The following is a 16090-nucleotide window of genomic DNA, read 5'->3' on the forward strand; positions in this document are numbered from 1 at the left end:
TTCCTACACATTTGTGACAAATACCTGATGTAGGAAAATGCCTCGTAGGAAACCTGTTTCCAACGCATTTCCTACGCAATTTCTTACCCATTTCCTACAAAATCGCCATGTCACAAACTGCTACAGATCTCCTACAACAATTCATAGTTATTTTTAATATATTATTTATGATAAATATTAATTATTATATTTTCAGAATTTTTTTAGCTACACATTTCCGACAAAAAATAAAAATAAAAAATTTCATTCAGCATTATTCGTGACAAATTTCCGACAGAAAAATAAAAAATAGTTGTTACAAATTTCCGACAAAAGCATTTTTCGTGACAAATTTCCGACAGAAAAATAAAAACAGTTGTTACAACTTTCCTATGAAACTCAGTATTTTTCGTGACAAATTTCTGACAGAAAAATAAAAAATAGTTGTTACAAATTTCCGACAAAAGCATTATTCGTGACAAATTTCCGACAGAAAAATAAAAACAGTTGTTACAACTTTCCTACGAAACTCAGTATTTTTTGTGACAAATTTCCGACAGATAAAAGGAAATTAAAAATAAAAATTTACTATTTTTTTGACTGTTTTCCGACAAAAGTTTGTTTTTATGTTGTGACACATTTCCAACAGAAAAAAGCAAAGTCATTTTTTTATTATGACACTTTTCCGACGACCTTAATTTTTAATAGAAAAAAATTGCAAAATAAAATTTAAATTTACATTTTTCTAGCAAAAAAAAAATGCAGGAATAATCTTTGAACCAAGAACCTGTTTTACAAAATTCATCGAAATTCCAATAACACAAATTCAAAAATCATGCGTTGCAACGCAAGTTCAAATATGTTTAAACCGTAAACTAATACAATTTAACATATTTCCCAAAAGATATCAGAAACTATAACTAATTAGAAGGAGGACGCCAATTGTTCATAAATTCTTGAAGTTGTTGTTGAAGTTCTTCCCTTGCTTTCCTTTCTTCGTCAAGCCGAGTTGTAAGTAGATTCCTTTCTTCTTCAAGCCGAGCTTCAAGATCTACCATTTGAGTTCGCATAACTTGAACTTAAAACATTGTTAAAATGTATATAGTTATAATTAGTAACTACATTTTACAAAGAAATAGTTGACGCAAAGAAAAGTTCTTTATTGGTTTAATTTCGAAAGATAATAACACATGTATACATTCTAATACGATAAATTCTAATGGTCGGATCCTGTTTTATATGGTTTGTTTTTAATATGATATGACAAGAACTAACATTTTTAACTTTTTGTAACATCAATCGGTAATAAAGATACTTCTTCTTGAGACCGTTGGTACTCTGCGTGCGATGGTGCAGACCCGACAGAAGAAGAAGATGTCCCGGTCACCAAATAATCTAGATCCGAAGAACCTATCCCGTATACCCGGCGCGTGCGACCTTGTCCGACCACACGTGCCCACACCTCAGGGTCATCTGGAAACTCGCTATAGTTCGGCCCGTAAACCTCACGCATCGCACTCAAATAATCCCCCTACAATTTATCAAAACACGAACATTATATAAAAACAATACGAGTTAATTGCCACAGTAAACAACACATAATGAAGATGAATCTATGGAGAATAAATTAAAGGACAAGGGACGAAAATAAGTTAGTACTCAAATAATAAAGATAAGTTACATATACTTTTTTGGCTCGTTCCGTACAAAACTTCAATTCCTCCAAGTTATATATGTCAATGTCCCCGTCCCACAATTTTTGCTTGCATTCTTTAGTGAGGTGGGTGTCCAGAAAGATTCGTTTAAAATTGGGTTCCTCATTCATTTTCCTTTTCTAAAAAAAGAGTGAAATAAATGTAAGGATTAACTTTATATATGGAGTTTTTTATTTCACTTGATAGCATGTGCCGGTAACGTAAACCAGTACCAATGGAATTTCCGTCGTGTCTCCACAGCAACCTGTGGGTTGAATACTGCTATTTAACAATCAAAACATTTAATAGAACAAGAATTTTTTACCCGTGTTTTGTGCCGGAGACCCGGTTGGCACTGGTTCAATTAATTAAAAGGCGATCACATGTTTGTCGGCCGGAAAAGACGATGGTTGCCCATGGAAGAAAGTCATCAGACGCCCCTTTTCAGAGCGTCTCAATTTCTGTTTCATCCAGGTCCATCCTTGGTCGGCACTGCATGACCAGCAGGTTGCAGCAAGACCACCGACACCTCGAAAGTTGTCCAACAGTATTTTTTTATATATAAAACCATGTGATTAAATTATTTAAAACAACTTTATTAGTATTTAACCAATATAAATTTGTCGTTGTATTTGAGACACTAATTAGTAATAAAATATTTTAAATTTTAGGCAACGTGCTATAGGTAATTGGGTCTACTTTTGAACCTTTTTTTATTTTGTCAACACAGATGCAAGTAGTCTACTTTTTTATTCTGTGATGAAATGGAATGGAATTGAGACTGAGATCAGAATTAGATGCTTTGCAAGGTAGTGTACTTTCTTTGCTTTTTATATTAACAGGAATTAACATGTGTACAAAATAATCTATCATACACACATATCATAATTAATCAAGGTATGAAAACTTGTTCACTTACCATACGGGCACGACGCTCAGCATATCCCATTGATCCACCCGTGTGTCGCGATGACTTGCCACTACTATCAGCGCTCCTACGGTTTTTTGACCCATTCTTGGACTTGTTAAGCCAACCTTTTGTGTTCCAACGCTGTCAAAGAGTGTATAAATATGTATATCATAATATAATATCAAAACTTAATTAAGATAACCGCACAAAAAACTAAATATTTCTTTTTCTTAATATACACATAGTTAAGGTATGAAATCCATTTAATTGAAGTGGTTATAGCAGATATATGTAGCCATTTAAAAGACAAAAACACAAACTAGTATATTTAGCTTATTAAATACTCGCTTACCTTACACAATTCACGCCATACTTCAAGAGATATTGCAGGAGGCGGAAAATCACGAATTTTGTCAAATTGTAGATAATTGGTTGGATCCATATCTTCGTGGACGGCACATGCCAACATTGTGGAGTCTATTCTCAACTGCCTCATTATGTCTCTATAACGTTTCTTCAGCACGTTAATAAACCCTTCATGTATGAGTTGCTCGTTAGCCAGATCCCAACTCCAACGGGTCTATAAAAATAAAAATAAAAGTTAAAAATGAAAACTTAGTAACAGTAGTAATTCATTCTATATTTAGAACCAATATTTATATAAGATAAAAATTAAAGAATTTATATATTACCCTAAAGCATTCGAACATACGAGCCAGTTTATCCCGTGGAATCTGCCTAAATGTCATCCAAGCTCCATCGTGATGCTGAGATAGTATACGAGTGATGCTCTTATGAACATCACCATGCTCAACCTCAAACCTTGTAACAACTGTCAATAAAACCGGTAATTAGGTTAATAATTATCCAATAAGAAAACCCTAATTAAGACACCCAAGTAATTTGGCATAAACCCTGAAATTTCCGGAATAATCGGAATCAGGATTAGGGCCCCTAAAACTCGAGGGGGGCAAACCCTAATTGATAATTATCTAGTTTAAGCCGTTGCTAAAAGCTGATTGGTTGAAATTATTGAATCACCTAAGCTACAACCGAACTCAGCTAGGCTAGGAAAAATAGGTTGCACCTTTACGGACCGTAAAGGTTGGTCCTTACAGACCGTAAGCAGACCAAGTTCCCTTACGGACCGTAAGGGGTTAGGCATACGGTCCGTAAGCAAGTCGAAATTCCAGCTATAAATAGCCGACCTTGGCACTTGAACTGTGGTGTTAAAACGACGTTCTTAGCTTCTGTATACGTCGAAATCTCACTGTTATATCACAATTAAACACACACGATCACGAAACGCTGCCGCAATCAGGGTAATAACTCGATCGCTATTACGATTCAACGTCCGATCGATTATAACTATCCAACGATAGTCCGGGTGCTGCTCAATTGAGCTTGTACTTTGATTATTCGTCGTGATTTCGACTTGAATATTTGAGTGCTGTTCAAATTCGGACTATGCTCTGTTATTCGTTGTGAATCCGACTGAATTATCGAGTATTGCACTAATTAATCGTTGTGAGGGTTTAATCTCGTGAATTGACGTAAATGCTGTATTAGTTACTAACCTGCCTGTGTGTGCATTGTGTTAAACTAGGTGTAATCAAGGCTAATCAGTAGGCATTATCTATTTGCTCGTTAATCTGCAAGGTGAGTCATTCTTCTTTTTAAACTGTTTTCTCACAGTTTGTGAGTAAGTATTACAATACCTCAAATTATTTTCAAGGTTATAATTACAGGGATTAAGTCTTTGTAATCACCAAATTACAGTTGGTATGTGGGGTATTGTGCACATTACTATTTTTATCACTCTAGGTGAGTGAATATCACTCTAGGTGAGTGAGCCGTCACGATTGGGGCGACGGGACCCAATAGTGGTATGACCACAGTCACAGATCCGGTCGAGTGACAAATACCCATTCTTGATAATTGGTTGATAAAAACATTGTAATCGCCCTTAATACTGTAATTTATAACTAACAGGTCGTTTTGGAAAACTGAATGATTCACTCAGTATTTCCCCGCTGACAAAACCTTTTTCAAACATGTTTCAGGTGATCTGTGTGATCCAGGAAAAGTGCAGTAAAGCACTATCAAGCTCAGGGAAGTGGCTCAGTGTGAATAAACCAATAAAACATGTTTTGGAAAATAAAGATTTCTGTGTGAAATCAACTTATTGTAAATTATGGGATTTATCCCCTAAAACTTTGTGTAATATATTAAACGAGCATTTTACGGTGAAAAGATCCTGTAATAAAAGACTTCCGCTGTCGCATAAAAATACTACGGGTACCACTGGGACTGCTCGCGGCCCCTGACTCCGTCCAGGGTGGGTCGGGCGACGCGACAGAAGGTGGTATCAGAGCTAATAATTAATAACTATTGAGCCACTGATCGAGCCGCTGATTAAGCCTAATACTAAATTAAGTATTTGACAAAATACTTAATTCTACTAGTTGTTATTATGTGATTATATGTTTTATTAACTGATTATTTGATAGTTACAGTATGGGTAAACAAAAGCTGTCTGCTATCTACCACAAACTAGATGTTGCATCTTCTTCTAAAAACCCAGTAAACCTAGAAGAAGGAATCTTTGTCCGCAAGCCAAACTACGAGAATCCTCTTTCCCCAGAGAAAAGGGATTCGATACTTAAAAAGAGTCAGGAGAAAAAGAAACCCCGCACCAAGAGAATTAGGTTTAACCCAGAAGTCCAAGAATTGGGTAATAGTGCACCTTGGGAAGATAAAATAGACGGGAAATGGGCAAATCTCTATATGCTAGCTACTGTAGCAGAAAATGCAAATCTCTAAATATCTGATAAGTTGAGACTAGTAAGAAAAAAATCACTATCCAGTAAATAAATAAAACCCCAGTGTGTTTATTTCTGTTGTCCTTTGTATAAATTAAAATGCAATAAAACTTCAGTGTTTGTTTGTTAAACTTTGTTCCAAAGTTTTAACATTGCATTTTTATTTTGCATATATACTATGCAGCATGAGTGAGATATCGGAAGCATTTCAGAATCTCAACTTATATCCAGTGCCTATCGAAGTCTCTTACGACTTTACTGGTTATGTTGCTAACATAGAAGAACCTGTGGAATTCCAAGCTCCACCGCTGGAAAAAGCCAAACCTAAAAAGAAGAGAAGATACGTAGGGTGGAGGAAAGTACGCCGTAGGAAACCAGCCACTAGGAGACTCCCTAAAATAGAAAATCCTGTGAGCATGAGTAAGGGAAAGGAAATAGAAACTGGAGAAAGTTCGAAACCACCAGAAAAGGAATTAGGAATAGACCTAAAGCAAAAGGGAATAGAGATCGGAGAAAGCTCTAAACAGTCTGAGGAAATCACGTTCCAGGACGAAATAGACCGCCTACTGGATAATTGTGATGTTCTAGAGCCTATCAACGATAATCTCTTCTCTTACCCGGCTACAGCCCAATTCCCACTAAACCTAGGACCAGCTATTCCAGACCCACTAGTTCACACCAGACCATTAGGCCAAATGGAGGAATGGTGGACTAATGACTGGCAATTCCAAAATATAGTTAATAGTCCCTATAGTTTTCTCCCACAGTTTGATCCAGAACCTATCCCTAATCCTCCCATGAGTAATGAAAACCTAGCTGAACTTCGTCAGTTCGGTGAAGAACTGATAGGTACAGGTAATAGGATCAGGGAAATGGGGGAGCAACTATCTTGGAAGTACGACGAGAGGGAGCGTCGTTACTGAAACTGCCAGTAGACCAAAAGATAGGAAGGGCTGGAAAAAGTTTGCCTGTATTATAACTAATATAGTAAAACTGATTCTGTAAAATGGGCAATAAAACCTTGTAAGATATGGTGTGTACGGAGGCATATACAATATACAATAACAAAATGAAAGTCGAGAAATCGACAATTTTGGTTATGTTTATATGTTGTAGTAATATATGTGTTCATCTCTGCTAAATTTGTTATTAATAAGTTAGACACTAATAAATTCCTACTAATTAGCAGATGGAAAACGCTAACAATGAACCAATTAATGAAGTAAATCAATCTGAGCAAGAACCGGAAGATCAATATATAACCCGACAAGATATTGAGCACTTTAGCGCCCAAGGAATAGCCCATGCTATTCCAGAAATTGTGGCTGCTGTTCAAAAACCTGCCGAACCACAATTAATTCCTAGTAAACGTATTCCAGAAGATAACGGCAGTAACAGCATAAATGGAGGCGGCAATCATGACGATCATGATCCGCAACAGGCCCCACTCCCTAAGAGAATGAAAGCTGCAACACCTGGTTGCACTTACAAAGAATTTCTTGCTTGCAAACCCACTGAATTTGCAGGTAACGAAGGGGCAACCGCAACACTGCGCTGGTTAGAGAAAACCGAAGCAGTGATTGTAATAAGCAAATGTGCTGAAGAGGATCAAGTGATGTATGCATCAAATCTATTCAAAGAAGGAGCATTAGAATGGTGGAATACGATCCTCCAGGCAAAAGGAAGAAGGATAGCCTATGCCATGATGTGGGAAGAATTTAAGAATCTGGTAGAAAGAAAATTCTGTCCCGAATATGAAAAAGATCAAATGGCAAACAAATTCCTAAGTCACCGCATGACAGGGGTAGATTGCCGGGGCTATACTTCGACATTCTTCGAATACGCAAGGGTGGTGCCAACACTGGCTTCGCCAGAACCGGTACTTATTTCCCGTTACATCTGGGGGTTAATTAGTGAAATCCGAAACATCGTTAAAGCTGCGAGACCTCGTACTATTGACGATGCTGTAGAATTAGCTAACACTCTAACAGATGAATTGGTACGCGCAAGAGAAGAAGATCGTAAGAAGGAATTAGCTCAAAAGATTACCCAAGGATTTCGTGTGGGTAATACCAAGAAAAGAGGAACGGGGCAATCCTCATCATCTCCTTTCTGCAAAACTTGCAAAAAGAAGCATTATGGACAATGCAACATGGTTTGCAATTTTTGCAAGACCAAAGGACATCGGGAAGAAGACTGCAGGAAGAAAACAAGAATTTGCTATAATTGCAGAGAAAGAGGTCATTTCCAATTTGAATGTCCTAAATTAGCTAAACCTGTAGCCAACCAAGCCAAACCAGCTGAAGGAGCAACAAAGAGAAATGCGCGAGCATTCCAGCTAACCACTCAAGAGGCCGAACTCATTCCAGATGTGATAGCTGGTACGTTCCTAGTACATGATGTGTTTGCAAAAGTATTATTTGACTCTGGTGCGAACCAAAGTTTTATCAATACTTCATTTTGTCAAGATCTTAAGCTACCTTTAACCACTCTTAGGCAAATCTTCACAGTTGAAACCGCAGAAGGAAATTCTGTGAAAATAGATAAAATCTGGCAAGAAGGAAAAATAGAACTATTAGGCCATAAGTTTTCTGCAAATCTGTTACCAATGAATTTAGCCGGATTCGATGTAGTGTTAGGAATGGATTGGTTAATAGCCAACCATGCTAGAATCCTATGTGATAAAAACGCTGTAGAAATTCAAACTCCTTCCGGAGAAGTAATTTTTATTACTAGAGATAAACCTCGAAAGCCACTAAAATTCATTTCAGCAATGAAATTGGCTAGTTATTCAAGAAAGCAGGAAATGGTGTACATGATTTCGGTAATCATTAACACTAAAGATAAGGAACTTCAGGACATTCCGGTAGTGTCAGAATACCCAGACGTTTTTCCAGAAGAATTACCTGGGTTACCACCTGATAGAGAAGTAGAGTTTAGAATTCATTTAATTCCAGGTACTGCACCAATAGCCAAAACACCATATAGATTAGCACCTACCGAAATGCTAGAATTGAAAAAGCAATTAGATGAATTATTAAGCAAAAGATTCATACAACCTAGTTCATCCCCTTGGGGTGCACCAGTGTTGTTCGTGAAAAAGAAAGATGGATCGATGAGAATGTGTATCGATTATAGAGAATTGAATAAAGTTACGATTAAGAATCGATACCCATTACCTAGGATTGATGATCTTTTTGATCAATTACAAGGAGCTAGGTACTTCTCAAAGATAGATTTAAGATCCGGATACCATCAGTTGAAAGTACAAGAAGAAGACATACCTAAAACTGCTTTCAGAACTAGGTATGGTCATTATGAGTTTACAGTTATGCCCTTTGGGTTAACAAATGCCCCAGCAGCATTCATGGACATGATGAACCGCATCTGTAAACCATACTTGGATAAATTTGTAATCGTTTTCATCGACGATATACTTATTTACTCCAAAAGCCAAAAAGAACATTGTGAGCATTTACACGTTCTCTTAACTTTGTTAAGAAAAGAAAGGCTTTATGCCAAATTCTCGAAATGTGAATTTTGGTTGCAAGAAGTACAATTCTTAGGTCATGTGGTAAATCACGAAGGTATCCATGTAGATCCTGCTAAGATAGAAGCAATTACAAAATGGAAAGTCCCACAAACAGCAATGGAAATAAGAAGTTTTCTAGGCTTAGCTGGATACTATAGACGATTTATCAAAGATTTTTCTAAGATAGCCGTACCTTTAACCAAGTTAACCTGTAAAGCTGCTAAGTTTGAATGGGGACCTAGACAAGAAGAAGCCTTTAAGATTTTAAAGCATAGGTTGACAAATGCACCAATCTTAACTTTACCAGAAGGAACAGAAGACTTTGAAGTATATTGTGATGCTTCAAAATTAGGCTATGGATGTGTGTTGATGCAACGCAAGAAGGTAATTGCGTATGCTTCTAGGCAATTGAAACAGCACGAAGAAAATTATACAACTCATGATCTAGAATTAGGAGCCATAATCTTTACCCTTAAAATTTGGAGACATTATCTGTACGGAAGTAAGTTTACTGTCTATACAGATCATAAAAGTTTAAAATATATATTTGGGCAAAAAGAATTAAACATGAGGCAAAGAAGATGGATGGAGATGCTGAGCGACTACGACTGTGATATTCAATATCACGAAGGAAAGGCAAATGTAGTTGCCGATGCCTTAAGTCGTAAGTACCATGAGAAGCAGAAACGAGTCCGTGCTCTGAGATTAAATCTCCAAGTAGATTAAATAGCACAAATAAAAGAAGTTCAGAAAACAGCAATCAAAGATGATGCTGAAGGAATGAAAGGTTACCTAAAAGAACTAGAACAAGGAAATGATGGAATTTGGAAATTCCATAAGAAACGAATTTGGGTACCTAAGCAAGGAGAGTTAAGAAATAAGATTCTAGAAGAAGCTCATAAATCTAGGTATACCATGCACCCAGGAAACAATAAAATGTATCAAGATTTAAGAAATAATTTCTAGTGGACAGGAATGAAAAAGGATATAGCCGGATACGTATCCAAGTGTTTAACTTGTTCACAAGTTAAGGCGGAACACCAGAAACCTTCAGGATTACTTCAACAACTAGAAATGCCGGTATGGAAATGGGAACTCATAACAATGGATTTTGTTACTAAGTTACCCAAAACCAAAAGAGGTAATGATGCAATTTGGGTAATTGTAGACCGATTAACCAAATCAGCTCATTTCTTACCAATGAAAGAAACTTTTAGCATGGAAAGGTTAGCACAACTGTACGTGGACGAAGTAGTATCCCTACATGGAGTCCCACTCTCCATTGTATCGAATAGAGATAGTCGATTTACTTCTCATTTCTGGAAAAGTTTTCAGAAAGCAATGGGAACTCGATTAAATCTAAGTACTGCATATCATCCACAAACAGACGGACAGAGTGAAAAGACAATCCAAACGTTAGAAGACATGCTCCGAGCATGTGTAATTGACTTTGGTGGTAATTGGGATAGCCATTTGCCATTAATAGAATTCTCCTATAATAATAGCTATCATTCAAGCATCGAAGCTGCACCATTCGAAGCACTATATGGACGCAAATGCAGAACTCCCGTATGTTGGGCGGAAATCGGAGAAAGTCAGTTATCAGGTCCAGAAATTGTACAAGAAACTACTGACAAGATAACCCAGATCAAAGAAAGACTGAAAACAGCTCGAGATCGTCAGAAGAGCTATGCAGATAATCGTCGCAAACCTTTAGAATTTCAAGTCGGAGATAAAGTACTTTTAAAAGTTTCTCCTTGGAAAGGTATAGTACGATTCGGTAAGAAAGGAAAGCTAAGTCCGAGATACGTTGGACCATTCCCTGTGATTCAATGAATAGGACCAGTAGCTTATCGTTTACAACTACCAGAAGAATTAGCTGGAGTACATGATGTATTTCATGTATCCAATCTCAAGAAATGTTTAGCAGATGAATCCCTGGTAGTCCCACTTCAAGATATAGAGGTAAACGAAAAGTTGAAATTTATAGAGAAACCATTAGCGATCGAAGATCGAAAAGTCAAATTCCTCAAGCATAAAAGACTGGTATTGGTCAAAGTCAAGTGGAATTCAAAGAGAGGACCAGAATACACTTGGGAGCTGGAATCCGAAATGAAGCGAAAATATCCTCATCTCTTCCAATAAATCTCGAGGACGAGATTTTTCTTAAGGTGGGGAGGATGTAACAACTGTCAATAAAACCGGTAATTAGGTTACTAATTATCCAATAAGAAAACCCTAATTAAGACACCCAAGTAATTTGGCATAAACCCTGAAATTTCCGGAATAATCGGAATCAGGATCAGGGCCCCTAAAACTCGAGGGGGGCAAACCCTAATTGATAATTATCTAGTTTAAGCCGTTGCTAAAAGCTGATTGGTTGAAATTATTGAATCACCTAAGCTACAACCGAACTCAGCTAGGCTAGGAAAAATAGGTTGCACCTTTACGGACCGTAAAGGTTGGTCCTTACGGACCGTAAGCAGACCAGGTTCCCTTACGGACCGTAAGGGGTTAGGCATACGGTCCGTAAGCAAGTCGAAATTCCAGCTATAAATAGCCGACCTTGGCACTTGAACTGTGGTGTTAAAACGACGTTCATAGCTTCTGTATATGTCGAAATCTCACTGTTATATCACAATCAAACACACACGATCACGAAACGCTGCCGCAATCAGGGTAATAACTCGATCGCTATTACGATTCAACGTCCGATCGATTATAACTATCCAACGATAGTCCAGGTGCTGCTCAGTTGAGCTTGTACTTTGATTATTCGTCGTGATTTCGACTTGAATATTTGAGTGTTGTTCAAATTCGGACTATGCTCTGTTATTCGTTGTGAATCCGACTGAATTATCGAATATTGCACTAATTAATCGTTGTGAGGGTTTAATCTCGTGAATTGACGTAAATGTTGTATTAGTTACTAACCTGCCTGTGTGTGCATTGTGTTAAACTAGGTGTAATCAAGGCTAATCAGTAGGCATTATCTATTTGCTCGTTAATCTGCAAGGTGAGTCATTCTTCTTTTTAAACTGTTTTCTCATAGTTTGTGAGTAAGTATTACAATACCTCAAATTATTTTCAAGGTTATAATTACAGGGATTAAGTCTTTGTAATCACCAAATTACAGTTGGTATGTGGGGTATTGTGCACATTACTATTTTTATCACTCTAGGTGAGTGAATATCACTCTAGGTGAGTGAGCCGTCACGATTGGGGCGACGGGACCCAATAGTGGTATGACCACAGTCACAGATTCGGTCGAGTGACAAATACCCATTCTTGATAATTGGTTGATAAAAACATTGTAATCGCCCTTAATACTGTAATTTATAACTAACAGGTCGTTTTGGAAAACTGAATGATTCACTCAGTATTTCCCCGCTGACAAAACCTTTTTCAAACATGTTTCAGGTGATCTGTGTGATCCAGGAAAAGTGCAGTAAAGCACTATCAAGCTCAGGGAAGTGGCTCAGTGTGAATAAACCAATAAAACATGTTTTGGAAAATAAAGATTTCTGTATGAAATCAACTTATTGTAAATTATGGGATTTATCCCCTAAAACTTTGTGTAATATATTAAACGGGCATTTTACGGTGAAAAGATGCTGTAATAAAAGACTTCCGCTGTCGCATGAAAATACTACGGGTACCACTGGGACTGCTCGCGGCCCCTGACTCCGTCCAGGGTGGGTCGGGGGACGCGACATAGCGATCGATTATAACTATCCAACGATAGTCCGGGTGCTGCTCAATTGAGCTTGTACTTTGATTATTCGTCGTGATTTCGACTTGAATATTTGAGTGCTGTTCGAATTCGGACTATGCTCTGTTATTCGTTGTGAATCCGACTGAATTATCGAGTATTGCACTAATTAATCGTTGTGAGGGTTTAATCTCGTGAATTGACGTAAATGCTGTATTAGTTACTAACCTGCCTGTGTGTGCATTGTGTTAAACTAGGTGTAATCAAGGCTAATCAGTAGGCATTATCTATTTGCTCGTTAATCTGCAAGGTGAGTCATTCTTCTTTTTAAACTGTTTTCTCATAGTTTGTGAGTAAGTATTACAATACCTCAAATTATTTTCAAGGTTATAATTACAGGGATTAAGTCTTTGTAATCACCAAATTACAGTTGGTATGTGGGGTATTGTGCACATTACTATTTTTATCACTCTAGGTGAGTGAATATCACTCTAGGTGAGTGAGCCGTCACGATTGGGGCGACGGGACCCAATAGTGGTATGACCACAGTCACAGATTCGGTCGAGTGACAAATACCCATTCTTGATAATTGGTTGATAAAAACATTGTAATCGCCCTTAATACTGTAATTTATAACTAACAGGTCGTTTTGGAAAACTGAATGATTCACTCAGTATTTCCCCGCTGACAAAACCTTTTTCAAACATGTTTCAGGTGATCTGTGTGATCCAGGAAAAGTGCAGTAAAGCACTATCAAGCTCAGGGAAGTGGCTCAGTGTGAATAAACCAATAAAACATGTTTTGGAAAATAAAGATTTCTGTATGAAATCAACTTATTGTAAATTATGGGATTTATCCCCTAAAACTTTGTGTAATATATTAAACGGGCATTTTACGGTGAAAAGATGCTGTAATAAAAGACTTCCGTTGTCGCATGAAAATACTACGGGTACCACTGGGACTGCTCGCGGCCCCTGACTCCGTCCAGGGTGGGTCGGGGGACGCGACATAGCGATCGATTATAACTATCCAACGATAGTCCGGGTGCTGCTCAATTGAGCTTGTACTTTGATTATTCGTCGTGATTTCGACTTGAATATTTGAGTGCTGTTCGAATTCGGACTATGCTCTGTTATTCGTTGTGAATCCGACTGAATTATCGAGTATTGCACTAATTAATCGTTGTGAGGGTTTAATCTCGTGAATTGACGTAAATGCTGTATTAGTTACTAACCTGCCTGTGTGTGCATTGTGTTAAACTAGGTGTAATCAAGGCTAATCAGTAGGCATTATCTATTTGCTCGTTAATCTACAAGGTGAGTCATTCTTCTTTTTAAACTGTTTTCTCATAGTTTGTGAGTAAGTATTACAATACCTCAAATTATTTTCAAGGTTATAATTACAGGGATTAAGTCTTTGTAATCACCAAATTACAGCTGGTATGTGGGGTATTGTGCACATTACTATTTTTATCACTCTAGGTGAGTGAATATCACTCTAGGTGAGTGAGCCGTCACGATTGGGGCGACGGGACCCAATAGTGGTATGACCACAGTCACAGATCCGGTCGAGTGACAAATACCCATTCTTGATAATTGGTTGATAAAAACATTGTAATCGCCCTTAATACTGTAATTTATAACTAACAGGTCGTTTTGGAAAACTGAATGATTCACTCAGTATTTCCCCACTGACAAAACCTTTTTCAAACATGTTTCAGGTGATCTGTGTGATCCAGGAAAAGTGCAGTAAAGCACTATCAAGCTCAGGGAAGTGGCTCAGTGTGAATAAACCAATAAAACATGTTTTGGAAAATAAAGATTTCTGTGTGAAATCAACTTATTGTAAATTATGGGATTTATCCCCTAAAAATTTGTGTAATATATTAAACGAGCATTTTACGGTGAAAAGATCCTGTAATAAAAGACTTCCGCTGTCGCATAAAAATACTACGGGTACCACTGGGACTGCTCGCGGCCCCGGACTCCATCCAGGGTGGGTCGGGGGACGCGACATAGCGATCGATTATAACTATCCAACGATAGTCCGGGTGCTGCTCAATTGAGCTTGTACTTTGATTATTCGTCGTGATTTCGACTTGAATATTTGAGTGCTGTTCGAATTCGGACTATGCTCTGTTATTCGTTGTGAATCCGACTGAATTATCGAGTATTGCACTAATTAATCGTTGTGAGGGTTTAATCTCGTGAATTGACGTAAATGTTGTATTAGTTACTAACCTGCCTGTGTGTGCATTGTGTTAAACTAGGTGTAATCAAGGCTAATCAGTAGGCATTATCTATTTGCTCGTTAATCTGCAAGGTGAGTCATTCTTCTTTTTAAACTGTTTTCTCACAGTTTGTGAGTAAGTATTACAATACCTCAAATTATTTTCAAGGTTATAATTACAGGGATTAAGTCTTTGTAATCACCAAATTACAGCTGGTATGTGGGGTATTGTGCACATTACTATTTTTATCACTCTAGGTGAGTGAATATCACTCTAGGTGAGTGAGCCGTCACGATTGGGGCGATGGGACCCAATAGTGGTATGACCACAGTCACAGATCCGGTCGAGTGACAAATACCCATTCTTGATAATTGGTTGATAAAAACATTGTAATCGCCCTTAATACTGTAATTTATAACTAACAGGTCGTTTTGGAAAACTGAATGATTCACTCAGTATTTCCCCGCTGACAAAACGTTTTTCAAACATGTTTCAGGTGATCTGTGTGATCCAGGAAAAGTGCAGTAAAGCACTATCAAGCTCAGGGAAGTGGCTCAGTGTGAATAAACCAATAAAACATGTTTTGGAAAATAAAGATTTCTGTGTGAAATCAACTTATTGTAAATTATGGGATTTATCCCCTAAAACTTTGTGTAATATATTAAACGAGCATTTTACAGTGAAAAGATCCTGTAATAAAAGACTTCCGCTGTCGCATAAAAATACTACGGGTACCACTGGGACTGCTCGCGGCCCCTGACTCCGTCCAGGGTGGGTCGGGGGACGCGACAATCCTACAATATTAAAACAACCAAATAAGTATATTTAATATTATTATTATTATTATTATTATTATTTATTGAGATTCATATTTTACATTTCCCCAGCACGCCTGATCACTCTTCCTTGAAATGTATCACCAGATGCGCCTTCATATGAGCGCTGAGATAAAGGACACAATTCTAACGGAACAAGCTAAAAAATAAATATTTTATCAAAAATGTGTAGGAAATATAATATTTTTTAATTATTATACTAATTTTACTATTATATATAAATATAGAAGTGTTATCCTTAACTGTTTGTCGGAAATGTGTCACAAGTTGTGACACAATTCTGACGGAACGATTAAATCAGCTAAAAAATAAATATTTTGTCAAAAATGTGTAGGAAATATAATAATTTTTAATAATTATACTAATTTTACTATT

The 16090-nt window shown here is 37.3% G+C and overlaps 1 protein-coding gene across 1 annotated transcript; it reads right to left on the reverse strand.

Annotated features, from left to right (window-relative positions):
• Positions 1–1243: 1243 nt before the first annotated feature.
• LOC110943917 lies at positions 1244–15829 on the reverse strand. The gene is made up of 6 exons (XM_022185648.2): positions 15757–15829; positions 3276–3405; positions 2936–3163; positions 2593–2724; positions 1661–1813; positions 1244–1510 (listed from the first exon to the last, which is right to left on the reverse strand). Coding segments are annotated over exons 1-6 (897 nt in total). The 5' UTR covers positions 15759–15829; the 3' UTR covers positions 1244–1258.
• Between the last annotated feature and the right edge of the window lie 261 nt (positions 15830–16090).

Source organism: Helianthus annuus, chromosome 5, assembly GCF_002127325.2.
Source record: "Helianthus annuus cultivar XRQ/B chromosome 5, HanXRQr2.0-SUNRISE, whole genome shotgun sequence".
Classification (NCBI taxonomy): domain Eukaryota; kingdom Viridiplantae; phylum Streptophyta; class Magnoliopsida; order Asterales; family Asteraceae; genus Helianthus; species Helianthus annuus.

Bases quoted from the DNA above. Each gene is read 5' to 3' on its own strand.
- LOC110943917 (XM_022185648.2), bottom strand. The intron at 2,725-2,935 runs GTAAGCGAGTAT...ACTCTTTGACAG, and splicing joins TATGGCGTGAATTGTGTAAG to CGTTGGAACACAAAAGGTTG. The intron at 1,511-1,660 runs GTAACTTATCTT...GATAAATTGTAG, and splicing joins AACGAGCCAAAAAAGTATAT to GGGGATTATTTGAGTGCGAT.